This window comes from Schistocerca gregaria, chromosome X, assembly GCF_023897955.1.
Source record: "Schistocerca gregaria isolate iqSchGreg1 chromosome X, iqSchGreg1.2, whole genome shotgun sequence".
In the NCBI taxonomy this organism is placed as follows: Eukaryota; Metazoa; Arthropoda; class Insecta; order Orthoptera; family Acrididae; genus Schistocerca; species Schistocerca gregaria.
The window spans coordinates 519,519,085-519,533,673 of NC_064931.1; the positions used below are offsets into that span (position 1 = coordinate 519,519,085).

Here is a 14,589-nt window from a genome sequence, read left to right on the forward strand (position 1 = left end):
CTTTCATGCACAATGCCCAGTGGAATAATATCACTGCTTGCCGTTTAAGTGATTTAGTGTCAACCTTACAAAGCTGATTCTACTGCACAAAGTCATATTTGGAAATTAAACCACTTTGGCATTATGTACTAAAAGTGCTTTCAGCAGAATATCATCTATTTTCCTGTAAATGTAATTTGCCTGAACTCTATGAAAGTTCTTCTTGAATATAATTCATGTCATCCCGAGAGTTGTCTGCAAATCATATTTCAAAAATTCTATGTCACTAGCTTAAAAATCATGAGATTCACACAGGAAGGAAGAGATACATTTAAGAAGTGAACCCATAAATCTAGGGGCAGCAGACTTTCAGGTAGGCCAATCACACCCATATTTTATGGATATCGGCCCCAGTTAAAGGAGCTTATCTTGAGGGTTCATCGAGTTTGGCATCTAATCAGGTGTGGGTGTTACAGGCAAGACAATCTGGACATCGACTGTCATGCACTGATGTGGATGGATAGGAGAAGACTATGATGTGACATCTACAGTCAAAAATATTTCAGGAACTACTCTAGAGTGAGTTATGGCACCGTTGTTCAGTAGACGCAGATTATGATTTGAGAACATTTGTTCCATTAGATTATCTCAGGCTGAGGTCTCATAAAGGGTTATGGGCATTGAAGTCACCTAATATGATGAAAGATGCAGGTATGGCTGAGAAATCAGCACAGTTCTCTCTTGATATGTCACCTACCTATCCACAAAGAGATACTCTTAACACAAGATAAGAGTCTATGTGTACAGCTGTAGCCTCCAATGGATTACTGAGCCATAGTTTTCCACTGTAGATGGTCTTTGTATCAATACACACCCTTGGCCCAACGCTCGATACTGTAAAACGACTCAGTATCTGTATATGGTAAGGTATGTGTGTGTTTTGCAGAGATATAGTAAAATAGCTTTGCTGAAGGTCAGTGCAAACTGCTGGCTAAAATGATAGTCACCAGAGACCACTGGGAGGGCTAAATTAGTGATAGGAGTTCCACTGGTTGCTATCTGTGGATGTACCCAGAGGTTATGGAAACAACAAGGGGGACAAGTTTCAGATTCTACTTGCACCACTACTGGCACACCCCTTCACATATAGCTTAATGGTTCTTTTTTGAGGGGACAGGGGGGAGGAGGAGTAGTGACTCCAGTGTCCATAAAGCTATCATATCTACCCTAACCTAACCTTTCTTTCACTTTTCATCCTTTTTCTCCTAATATATTATCTCTAGTTGAGAGGTGCCGAGGCAGGAATATGAGATGAAGGACAACAGGCTCACTTTGTAGACTGTGTCCACTTCAGCTCCAAGCTTTTGTCTGGCCATAAGACAGCGGTTTGTGAGAGACCAGAGGAGGGTAGCTCCCGTGGGACACACTTCTGGTTGGGGTGGCAAACTGAAAACTGAAATTCCTAATGCAGGTGTAGAGGGAACACAGGGAGGGACATTCCTGTCCCCCATGTGAATTAGCATATGCAGGTGGCCACCAGGGCTGGATGTTATGTGGCATGAGGATGTAGTCACCTCTGTTCCAAATGAGATGTTCAGTGTTGTAGCAAAATTAATACTCATCTCAAAATGTAAACATGTTGATTCTTGGCCTTATGGCAAGTCAGATAACCAAAAGTAATGTATTACCTTTATCTTACATTATAATAAAAACAGCTAAAATCAGTCATCTCAGGGAATGATGCTCCCCACAGTTGATGCAGGTTGGTGATTCATTGTAGAGGATGTTCACATGCACCAGTATGAAGATACGTTTCCAAAACAGATCACAGATGGACAAAGGAAGTGACCCGAACTATTTGAATCAGTTAATGCAGAACAGGGAATCAGCGATCATAAAGCGGTTACTGCATCGATGATTTCAGCCATAAATAGAAATATTAAAAAAGGTAGGAAGATTTTTCTCTTTAACAAAAGTGACAAAAAGCAGATTACAGAGTACCTGATGGCTCAACATAAAAGTCTTGTCTCAAGTACAGATAGTGTTGAGGATCAGTGGACAAAGTTCAAAACCATCGTACAATATGCGTTAGATGAGTATGTGCCAAGCAAGATCATAAGAGATGGAAAAGAGCCACCGTGGTACAACAACCGAGTTAGAAAACTGCCGCGGAAGCAAAGAAAAATTCACAGCAAACATAAACATAGCCAAAGCCTTGCAGACAAACAAAAATTACGTGAAGCGAAATGTAGTGTGAGGAGGGCTATGCGATAGGCATTCAATGAATTCGAAAGTAAAGTTCTATGTACTGACTTGGCAGAAAATCCAAAGAAATTTTGGTCCTATGTCAAAGCGGTCGGTGGATCAAAACAAAATGTCCAGACACTCTGTGACCAAAATGGTACTGAAACAGAAGATGACAGACTAAAGGCCAAAATACTAATTATCTTCTTCCAAAGCTGTTTCACAGAGGAAGACTGCACTGTACTTCCTTCTCTAGATTGTCGCACAGTTGACAAAATGGTAGATATCGAAATAGACGACAGAGGGATAGAGAAACAATTAAAATCGCTCAAAAGATGAATGGCCGCTGGTCCTGATGGGATACCAGTTCGATTTTACACAGAGTACGCGAAGGAACTTGCCCCCCTTCTTGCAGCGGTGTACCGTAGGTCTCTAGAAGAGCATAGCGTTCCAAAAGATTGTAAAAAGGCACAGGTCATCCCCGTTTTCAAGAAGGGACATCGAACAGATGCGCAGAACTATAGACCTATATCTCTAACGTCGATCAGTTGTAGAATTTTGGAACACGTATTATGTTAGAGTATAATGACTTCTCTGGAGACTAGAAATCTAATCTTTAGGAATCAGCATGGGTTTCGAAAAAGACGGTCATGTGAAACCCAGCTCGCGCTATTCGTCCACGAGACTCAGATGGCCACAGACACGGTTTCCCAGGTTGATGCCGTGTTTCTTGACTTCCACAAGGCGTTCGATACAGTTCCCCACAGTCGTTTAATGAACAAAGTAAGAGCATATGGACTATCAGACCAATTGTGTGATTGGATTGACGAGTTCCTAGATAACAGAACACAGCATGTCATTCTCAATGGAGAGAATTCTTCTGAAATAAGAGTGACTTCAGGTGTGCCGCAGGGGAGTGTATAGGACCGTTGCTATTCACAATATACATAAATGACCTCGTGGCTTTTTGCAGATGATGCTGTGGTGTATCGAGAGGTTGTAACAATGGAAAGTTGTACTGAAATGCAGGAGGATCTGCAGCAAATTGACACATGGTGCACGGAATGGCAATTGAATCTCAATGCAGACAAGTGTAATGTGCTGCAAATACATAGAAAGATAGATCCCTTATCATTTAGCTACAAAATAGCAGGTCAGCAACTGGAAGCAGTTAATTCCATCGTCGGTAAAGCAGATGCCACACAGATTCATTAGAAGAATCCTAAGCAAATGCAATCCAAAAACAAAGGAAGTAGGTTACAGTACGCTTGTTCGCCCACTGCTTGAATACTGCACCAGATAGGGTTGATAGAAGAGAGAGAGAAGATCCAACGGAGAGCAGCGCGCTTCGTTACAGGATCATTTAGTAATCGCGAAAGTGTTACAGAGATGATAGATAAACTCCAGTGGAAGACTCTGCAGGAGAGACGCTCAGTAGCTCGGTTCGGGCTTTTGTTCAAGTTTCGAGAACATACCTTCACCGAAGCGTCAAGCAGTATATTGCTCCCTCCTACGTATATCTCGCGAAGAGACCATAAGGATAAAATCAGAGAGATTAGAGCCCACACAGAAGCATACCGACAATCCTCCTTTCCACGAACAATACGAGACTGGAATAGATGGGAAAACCGATAGAGGTACTCAGGGTAACCTCCGCCACACACCATCAGGAGGCTTGCGGAGTATGGATGTAGATGTAGATATGCTTTCACATAGTTGTGTGTCATTCTTTTAACAAGTTCAAAAAAAGTGGCACCCTAATAGGCCAAGATGAAAGCAATGGTATTGACTATTATTGTTCGCTTCCTGCTGTACATCGCAGACAAAATGGACAGACGTCATTCTATGTTACTGCAGCACAGTTTTTTGTATGTCTGCAGTATCTAGTGGCAGCTAAATTTAATGCCCCAAACAACAGTTAGGTGGTCATTGAGTGTAATAATAACAGGAATATTCTTGACCTCATCACAGGAGAGCAATGCCCATGATCAGCTGGGTGGACACATCGAGATGAAGCTCTTTTTCATTTTATTGACTGAAACCACGAAGAATTAACAGTTTTCAGAAAGTGCTCTCTGTTGGTCCCAGATCAAATCATATACTGTGGGAGTATATCTCTAGGTTGTCTCTTGAGTTGACTATCTTCCTTGGCTACACTGTGAGAGAAAAGTCAGAGTTATATTGTTCTATATTAGAACCATCCTTTACTTTTGATGAGACTGCTGAGTGTTTTTCAGCCACTAGCATGCAAAAGTTGAATCTATTTCAGTTACCATGCAGGTACCTGATAATCCACACCATCCCCCCTTTCACAATGGAGTGGCTACCATGTGAAGTTTTAGGCATATTGCTGTAACCACTCGCGCTAAAGGTGCTCAAGATGGAGTTGCACAATGGGTGGGACACACACGACATTAAGTGACCTTCCCCACATGGGTCATTGACTAGAAAATTCAGAAATGGTAAAATTAGACCTGGCAGCAGTGGCAACACTTAATCTCACAAAAGTAGGTGAAAAATTAGGTGGTAAGAAAAGGAGAGACCAGAATTATGAACTTCCAGAATGGCAAGGTCACCACTGAGTGGAATCATTTAATAGACCTGAAGTCGAAAAATGGGTCATATAATATAACGGCAGCACAGAAGAGGAAGAGATGCTCCAATGGCCAGGGCCCACACAGATGCTCACAACAGACATGACCCATCTGTGGGAAGGCAATTCAAATGCAACTGATACAGTCAATATTAGACACTGCCCGTTGCTCTTGGTCTGCCTGAGAAAGTAAGATAATTGCTTGTATTACTGCTTAGCAATCATGTTGTATTAACTGGTCATTATGAATTAAAGAGCAATATTGATTTCCTGGTTCGATATCAGCAAATTGACAGTTGGCAGGTTTACATGGTTCAGTACATGGGGTATTTATTAAAAGTTTAACACTACCCATACAAGATTCAATATTTTTGCACTGGTAACATATGTAAAGCTGTAAGGTAGGCACACATCAGCAATCAACGGCTCACTGAAAACATAACTTTGCACTTTAACTTTCAATTGTGTCCCAGTCAAAACACTACATACTGCACATGGCACTGGAAAACAGAAAATGCTTTTAAATTTAATCTTGTAGAATCAAAATAGAACTACTGGATTAATACTTTGTTGAGGTATAGTAGCTGTCACCTAGATTCATTACAGTCTCCACCTTAAATGTGTATTTCCTTCCATGTGTCAAAGTATCACTTCTCCCACACCACCAGCTGTATTCCTCACGGCCTCATGACTCTACTGGGATTAAATAAAATCACTTTTGCAGCAGAAATTTATTGGACTCTACTAGAAATGGGCTACACTATTAATTACAAATAATAGATTGCATCATTGCAGTCTGAACCAGAAACCTATTAATTATTTGATGGATAGGTCATGTAGAACACAAAAACCTGAAATCACATTAGTGTAGGAAGGTCTCATAGGTATTTTATGCGGTAAAGGAAATCATTTATCCAAGAACAGTGTATTCATGCTTCCTTCAACAAATAAGAGTTCATATTTAAAAACAAAATCTTTACAACACTTGCTGTGTGTGCTTCATGGACACTCAACAACCAGGTTATCAGTTCCCATTACAAAAATTAGAAGAAACAAATGGGGTTAAAATGTCTAAAATTTTATAAAAGAAGGAAGAGTAAGTATTACACAATTGTACCCCGTCTCTCCCAACCTCATCCACTATCAACAATAGAATCACGCAGTCTCACAGCCTTCAAGATAACATTAATAGGGTCAGATGTCATAAAACTTCTTAATTGAAATGCAATGAAAGACAGAAGCATTGTGTTGTTGATAGGCACACAAACAAAAGATACAGATCTTGGCTGGTTTTTTTTTTAATGCACTCTCTTTTTCTAGCTATAGAAAAAACAGGCACACAAACACTCACTCATTCACACATGTAAAGAGCTGGCAGTCAACTGAGCACAATGTAGGGAGACAGGCACACACGCACATGCATGTTTTTCTTACAGCTAGAAAAAGGAAGTGCATTCCGGAAGCTAGCTATGCTCCATACCTTTTATTTGCGTACCTATGAATGAATAGTGCTTCTCTGCCTTTCGGACAGTCATCTCATTTACTCCCAAATAATCCAGATTTTCAGCCAGAGCATTACGTACACAACTAAACTGCAAGTAACACTAGAGGAAAACTAAAATAATTACACAAGAACATGTAGCTGGCTGACCACTTACAAAAAATATGGTCATGGATGACCCTGATGCCCTTTGATGCATTTGGCTTCAGAGGGCGCAACTTTCATTTATTACATGCCTGTTTTCAAAAAAATCCTCTTGCAAGTCACTGATGTTGCTAGCATGTACAATCAAGAGAAATTTAGTTAATTTTATCTCCAATTGAAAAAAATCGCCAAAAATAAGGGTATTTCTCTCTTTTATTCATTACTGGAAACCATACACAACTACACACAAAATTGAATGTAAAATTCCTATACTTCACTTTCCAATACTATGACACATTTGTATAATACATGAGTACTGAACTGCAGTCAAGAACACACTTGAAGCTATAAATACTGTATGTTAAGGCAGTCTGCCCTGTTAACAGCTACTGAACAAACACATACATTCCAGCTATGAGTGACACAGTACACACATGGAGTTATTAATGAGTCACAATTGTTGAATGAAATGCCTGTGAGGAAACATTCAGAAGGAATTAAGACACTGCAGGTGCGCAAGTAACACACACACACACACACACACACACACACACACACACACACACACACACCACACACACACCACACAAAACTGTTTGTGTGCAACTAAATAATTTTCTCCTTGCTATCCAAAATCTAGGTGAATGGTGAAAATACACCCTTCTGTTTGCGGAACTTACCCTATAAACAATTAAAAAGGGTCTAGCACAGAACTCATTATTTGCTTGATACGTATGACTCATAACAAAGTTATTTTAATAATTGAGTTAAATATTGCCCATCCCTAGTCTCTACAGCTTTTATCACTAATACTCACAATAATACTTGACATTAGTTTTATTTCTTTCCAATAACATCAAGCTGCTATTTAAAGCTGTCAAGACCTCCAGGCAATGCTATGTACAGCCTGGGTTTGCTCACATTTTGTGATTATTCTGCACTGCTTGTTCACCACTACCACCACTGGTATTTTTCCATATATGTGTGAAGTATAAAACTAAAACTAAACTAAACTCCTTCCAAACAGGCCATGAAGGCCCAATGGTACCGACCGGCCGCCGTGTCATCCTCATCCTATAGGCATCACTGGATGCGGATATGGAGGGGCATGTGGTCAGCACACCGTTCTCCTGGCTGTATGTCAGTTTCCGAGACTGGTGTGTGAAGTATGCATTATGAAATAACTTATGACAATGTAATAAAAGAGCAAAGCTCCCAAGAATTTTAGCCAAATGGGAACTTTTTCTATGTGCTGAAAATAGCTATTCCATAGCTCTTATTTTAAGTGTAAACAGTGGAAATGAAATGGCCTTGATTAGTATCACATTACCGGGAAAACATTGCTTGGGAAGGAATGAATCAATTGACACAATGCCGAGGCACATTCTGTAACAAGGAAGTTGGTCGGTTGACAACATGAGATCAGTACTCCAGTGATTGTTGTTCATGCTTTTATAATGTTGTAAACAAGTATCCTTGCATCAAATATCATGCCAAACTAATCTGACATTACTCTATCAAATGAGCAAACAGAATTTCAAACTTCGATTGCATTTTGTTTTCAGTTAGCTCCAGGACAGCATCAAGCATGAACTTTGGGTAACATGTTAAGCATTTTGTAGTTAGTTTTTCTTCAGGTTGCCTGAATGTGAAGTTGAGAATGTATGCTGGAACATTATGAGGCAGTACCTGAGGCTCTTGCAATGATAACAAGCAGTGTATACCCTGAGTTTGCTTGCATGTGTTTATTAGTATCACAAGACTCCACTTATATCTTGTGTAACAGTGCATGGCAAGTTACGTTTGGCTTAGTTTTTTTCCAGATCACTGACAACAGGGTGCAGAAGCTACAGCTCCTAAGCCTTTAATGAATCACTTAGTTTTCTTGTAAGAGCTACTTTATTTGCTCCCTTTTTTAATTCCACTGCTTTCAAAATATCAACTTTCATTTTCTAGTACACCTCTAGAAATAATTAACATCTTTCTTGACATCACAATGTGGCTTGGTCTGGTGTTCATAATATCCAAGCCGTAAATAAATATTGCCAAAGTAAAAAGAAAATATGCATGCATACCATAGGAGTACCAATACAGAATTAGCATACTGCCACTCAAATTGTACACATACATCCCAGTGTTAAAATGTGCTGAAGTCTTCACATCATTAGCATGTACTTAAGGCCTGGATGTCATGAACATGTGGCTGAATCATATCGTGATGATATGGAAGATGGTGTTGATTTGTACAGATGCACTTGAAAATGAAATTTGATACATCAAGCCTGGTCGTGCGTATAGAATAGCTGCTACAAGTGAAGTAAGTTCTCCTGATTAAAGCTATATTTCAATGACTTAAAGAATGTTCCATCAGCAATGTGACTGCAGGCAGACTGAGAACAAAAACATTTTCAGAGAGAGAGAGAGAGAGAGAGAGAGAGGAGGGGGAGGAGCAATGTACACTCAGGTATTCTTGGGGGACAGATTCTGACAGGTGCACAGTAACACACTTTCACTGAACAACACTCCTCACACACTGACCAACTAACATTTACTTACAGTGTAAAGTTCGAGGAATAACATTTCCTTCACACAACTCACATTCTGTGTTCAAATTTTGATGTTTTATTTCTTCATAAAATCTACTAACTGTTTTTTCATTCCCATGTTATCACTTTTTGATTGTCATACCTTTTAGAACTGACTTTTTTTCAGATGATTTCTTTGCTATTTGCCACAGCCCTGTTCTGTGCAAGAAAAGCTGTCAAGATCACACAGTATTTCCCTCCACTCTCCATAGCACTGCAGAACTTGCTGCCTAGTAGTACTCCTATGTCTACTGATAATAGTGGACTATAACAGGTTGGTATAGTCCATACAGAAGCACTATAGTGAAGCTCAGTGAATTTAAATGGGAATGTTTCAAAAAAAGAGAGAAAGAACTGGTTCTTGCTATATTATGTTTGCTAAATTTAGGGAAATAATAATATTCAAGGAAGACTGTGGAGCAATTCTGTTGCCTCCATCATATGTCTTGCATAGGGGCCATGAGAATACAGTATGAGGGATCCGAGTGCATATGAAGGCTCCACTCACTTTTCTGTTGCACCATATTGCAACACAGTCAACAATTGCGTACTATTTTTATGATATCAAATAACACAATCTTTCAATTAAATAAATGCTGTATGAAAAGTAGTTGTGGGAACAACCTTACATGTGGTAAGTCTTAACCATGGATATAACATTGTACAGTCACTTGTGATGGATTTCTGAGAAAAAAAATGTTTTAGAATACAATAATGTAGTACAATTTAGATCACTGGCTTATTGACCAGTAAAAATTTAAATAATCCGATCCAATTTGAGTAGGTCTCCGAGGAGGCTGGAGATACAATTTGAATTGCTAGTGGCTTTTACACCATACATTATTATTTTGGAGAGCAGAACCTTAACATTATAAAGAACTACAGTAGTTATGGTACAGCATGCACACACTGTACGAGTTAAGTTCAAGTATCTAGTTGTTCATCCTAATTTAGATTTTTTGCAGATACTTTGTATCAACTGGGTAAATGCAACAGGTCCTTCAATGATGCCACAGCTGATAGCTCCTTGCTACCTTCCCAAATGAATTAGTTACCAATCTCTAAGGATTCCTATACTGATGTAACACTGAACTTTACCTTCTTCCTCCAATGAAAGTCTACTTAAGTCACTTTACAAAATACTGCACCATAAAGTGCAGAATTTTCTTGATCAGTACCATAAAACTGGCCAGAGTTTCACTCAATGGAAATGTGGCTATTTGGCTACAGAACAGAAGACACCAAAGTACAATAACTGCCAAGACAACTAATGGGAACAATCAGAGCACACTACTTACAGAACGAAAGTATAAAATTACAGGCTGCGATTTACTTTCATTATGTTTTCCATGACCATTTACATGGATTCCACTTTATACTTTCAGTTTGAAGTATATTCTTCAGGTTGTGATAAAATGCAATTCTAATTTTGCATTACTGCAGAATTGATAAGACACTTCAACATGAACTACAATTTATTTCATCAAAAAAGTTAATCCAACAAGACAGTCTAGTAATGTTTGGTATAAATGAATCTTCAAGAATGGATATTCTTGCACATAGCCAGAACAACTCTTATGGTCCCTAAACACCTACAGCTATTAATGTAAACTATATTATTAAAAATGATACAAGTCTATGTCAAATATCATTTTATAGGCTGCTTAACAAACCTTGAGATTTCACTGGTACTACATAATTTCTGTCATTGTAGCTTTGCAACTGCTCAGCATGCAAATGTGTTCCACAAACATTCAGTTTAATAAGTATAACCAATACTGAGGCTAAGATACATACGGAACCTTGTCATTCCCTCTTGTCAACTTCTGAAGTGCAACAAGATTCCTCCTTCTGTAATACTTTTTACATTTTGACACTCAACATACTTTCTTAATATAATAGAATCCAAGCAATCAAAACAGACATACTGTAGATGTGGATAATTTACTGAACATACCTTCCAAAGGCATTGATAAGAGAAACAATCTCTCCTCTTTCCAACTGAAATCTGACATTATTGTAATATTTAGCACCATAAGGGGTATTTCTCTTGTCAAATTTACCAGAGAAAAGTATTTTCAATGCCGTTCCAAGTCCTTTAATCTGAAACAGAAAATACGTCCAGCCTGAAGCTATAACAGGAAAATTGTGTCGCATTTTATTTCACACCAACTTTAACTAACTATTGAAAGTGGTTCCATACAAAACAGTGCCAAGATAAAAAAAGGCACTATGATATGTAGAATTATATTTATCCTTTGTAATTATAAGTAACAACTTCCCAAAATGGTGGTTTTTATGAGAATATGACAAAACATACTTTGAAAATTTGTGACTAGACAGAAATAGGTTCCAGATTGCAATTCTTAATACAAATCACTGTCCATCACGAGAAGTACAATACCTCTTGCACTACCCATGCCTACGTAATGGAAAGGAGGAAGACTAGGGTTTATCATCTCATCGACAAAGAGGTCGAACAAGTTCAGGAAAGAGAAGGCTGGGAAAAGAAAACACCCATGTGCTTATCAATGGTTTTATGAATTAACTAGGGAAACCATAGAAAACCTAAATCTTGATGGCTGGATGAGGCTTCAAGGCGAATCCCTGCAAATGTCGGTCTAGTGTCTTAACCTTGTTCAATAAACCTCATGGATAAACTTAAAAGTTTAAATATGTCACTGTGCATGAGATGGCACACAGTTTTAACATATCAGATCAAAAGCTTTGAAAAATTTGGACAACAAAGGCTTTACATAAGGACTTGCCTTTCAAATGATGGTGGATGTCAAATGATTTAAGGATCAAACAACAGAAGACTCTTTTAGAGCTCAAATTTTTTGACATACTACATGAGTTGGAGAAAAATTAGTGACAAAACTATTATGATACCAGACTTCACTAGCAGACATTCACAGTATTAAATGCTCTCGACATAATTGCCTCACATCTCTATAACCTTGTCCCACAAAAATGGAATGTGCTGTGCACCGTCAGTCCACCTATCTCCGTCGATGTCTTGCAAGGGCTGTCCTATGGCACAGATGATGTCTCGGTCAGTTAGTTTAATAATTAAAGGGACCGAACTACAAGGTCCTCAATGCTTCCTACCTGGAACAGGCAAGTCAGCAAAACTGCACACCAAAGAACCCAGTGCGCAAAACCAAAGGAAAGAAAATACCAATGCCTACTACAGGCCCTCAAAGGCAGAAAGTGCAATGGGGAACAAACTCCCCATCACTTACCAGAAGCACCCCACCCAACAATACTCAGAAAAGACAAGTGACGTGGACAGGGTGAGAAAAGCACAGGAAGAACACCAAGTAAAACACAATGTGCAAGAAGGGAGAAGAAGAGCAAAAAAAGATTGGGTAGGGTAAGGGCTGGGGCAGACCACCAAGTGCAGCCAGCCATTGAATGGTTGGGGCAGAGGGGACCAAAACAGCAGAGGTGCCCTCCCTTAGAGAGAGTGATCAAAACTCCCTTCATGAATAAACCATAAAACCGAGTCAGCTGCTGCAGCATTGCCTCCTAACACCAGAACCTTCACAAATTCATGGTCTCTTTCATTGCCCTAGCATGTTTAGCAAAGTCACAGTATCCAGTCTGTATCCCAAATCCTCATGACATGACAACATAGTATCAATCGAAGGTCTGGTGCCAGAATACTCATCTCAAGAGCTTGCTGGTAGCCAATTTGTCCAACCTGTCAGTAAGTTCATTCTCTGGGATCCCATTGTGACCCGGGCCCTAGATAAAGAACACCTCACGAACACACTGTACAAGGGCAAAAAGGGAATTGTGGGAAGTCTCATCAGGGGCTCACCCCATGGGTGCCATCCAGCCGCAGCAAGGGCCATCTGGCATGGTGGTCATTGTCAGGAGTTCTGATGCACCAAAAAAAAAAAAAAAATGAGCAACCATTCCCGGACATACATGAGGCGCTGACAGCTCACGAACCAGAAGTGTGATCCCCATGTCGTCAGGGGGCTCAGCCAGATGGGTACATAACAGCCCCACTACACTGACTGGCTACCATGCTGGTGACCTAACAGTGCCGGGAGGGAGGGCGGCAATGGGGGCTACAGTGAATGGGTAGGGGGGAGGAAGAGAGGTGAGAGGAACCATGCCATGGATGCTAGGGAGGTAGTTCATCCGCAAAAGACTCACACTACAGAAACAATTTAGAATCGGAGGTCAAACCCCAATGATCACCAGGAAAAGCCGTAAAAAAGGGACAGTGAGAAAGCAAGACAAGACCATCAAGGAATAGCAGAACGTGGGGAATAGCCGAGTCATCATAAAAGGGAACTCCACATACATGTACATCTATGTTATGCTATTCACAATAAAGTGCCTGGCAGAGGGTTCAATTAGTCACCTTCAAGCTGTCTCTCTACCGTTCCACTCAGGAAAAATGAGCACTTAAATTTTTCTTTGTGAGCCCTGATTTCTCTTATTTTATCATGATGATCATTTCTCCCTATGTAGGCGCATGCCAACAGAATGTTTTCACAATCTGAGGAGAAAACTAGTGATTGAAATTTCCCGTCGCCACTAAAAATGACTTTGTTTTAATGATTCCCACTCCAATTCACATATCATGTCAGTGGCACTATCTCCTCTACTGTGTGATAGTACAAAACATGCTAACCTTCTTTGTACTTTTTCGATGTCATCCATCAGTTCCATCTGATGCACATCCCACACCGCACAGCAATACTCCAGAATAGAGCGGACAAGCATGGTGTAAGCAGTCTCTTTAGTAGGCCTGTTGCACCTTCTAAGTGTTCTGCCAATAAATTGCAGTCTTTGGTTGGCTCTACCCACAATGTTATCTATGTGATCATTCCAATTTTAGTCCCTAAATATTTAGTTTAATTTACAGCTTTCAGATTTGTGTGACTTATCGCATAATCGAAATTTAGTGTATTTCTTTTAGTACTCATGTGAATAAATAAATACTTTTCCTTATTCAGGGTCGATTGCCACTTTTTGCACAATACAGCTATCTTATCCAAATCATTTTGCAATTCATTTTGGTCATGTGGTGACTTAACAAGATGGTAAATGACAGCATCATTTGCAAACTATCTAACACGGCTCCTGAGATTGTCTCCTATGTTGTTAATATAGATCAGGAACAATAGATTGCCTATAACACTTCCTTGGGGAATGCCGGATATTATTTCTGTTTTACTTTATGACTTTCCATCTATCACTACGAACTGTGACCTTTCTGACAGGAAATCACCAATCCAGTTGCACAACTGAGACGATATTCCATAGACAGGCAGTTTGGTTAGAAGATGCTTGTGAGTAACGGTGTTGAAAGCCTTCTGGAAATATAAAAATATGGAATCAATTTGACATCCACTGTTGATAGCAATCAGAGCTAGTTGTGTTTCGCAAGAATGATATTTTCTGAATCCATGCTATGTGTCAATAAATCATTTTCTTCACGGTACTTCATACTGAACGAATACAGTATATGTTCAAAACCCTACTGCAAATTGATGTTAGTAATATGGGCCCGTAATTCA

General features: G+C 39.6%; 1 protein-coding gene across 1 annotated transcript in view; it reads right to left on the reverse strand.

The window, feature by feature from the left end:
* LOC126298036 (ero1-like protein) overlaps positions 1-14,589 on the reverse strand; it is a 75,659-nt gene that overhangs the window by 9,594 nt on the left and 51,476 nt on the right. Inside the window, exon 11 of the mRNA XM_049989357.1 lies at positions 11,004-11,149. Coding sequence (XP_049845314.1) covers positions 11,004-11,149 — 146 coding nt within the window. The remainder of the gene's footprint in view (positions 1-11,003; positions 11,150-14,589) is intronic.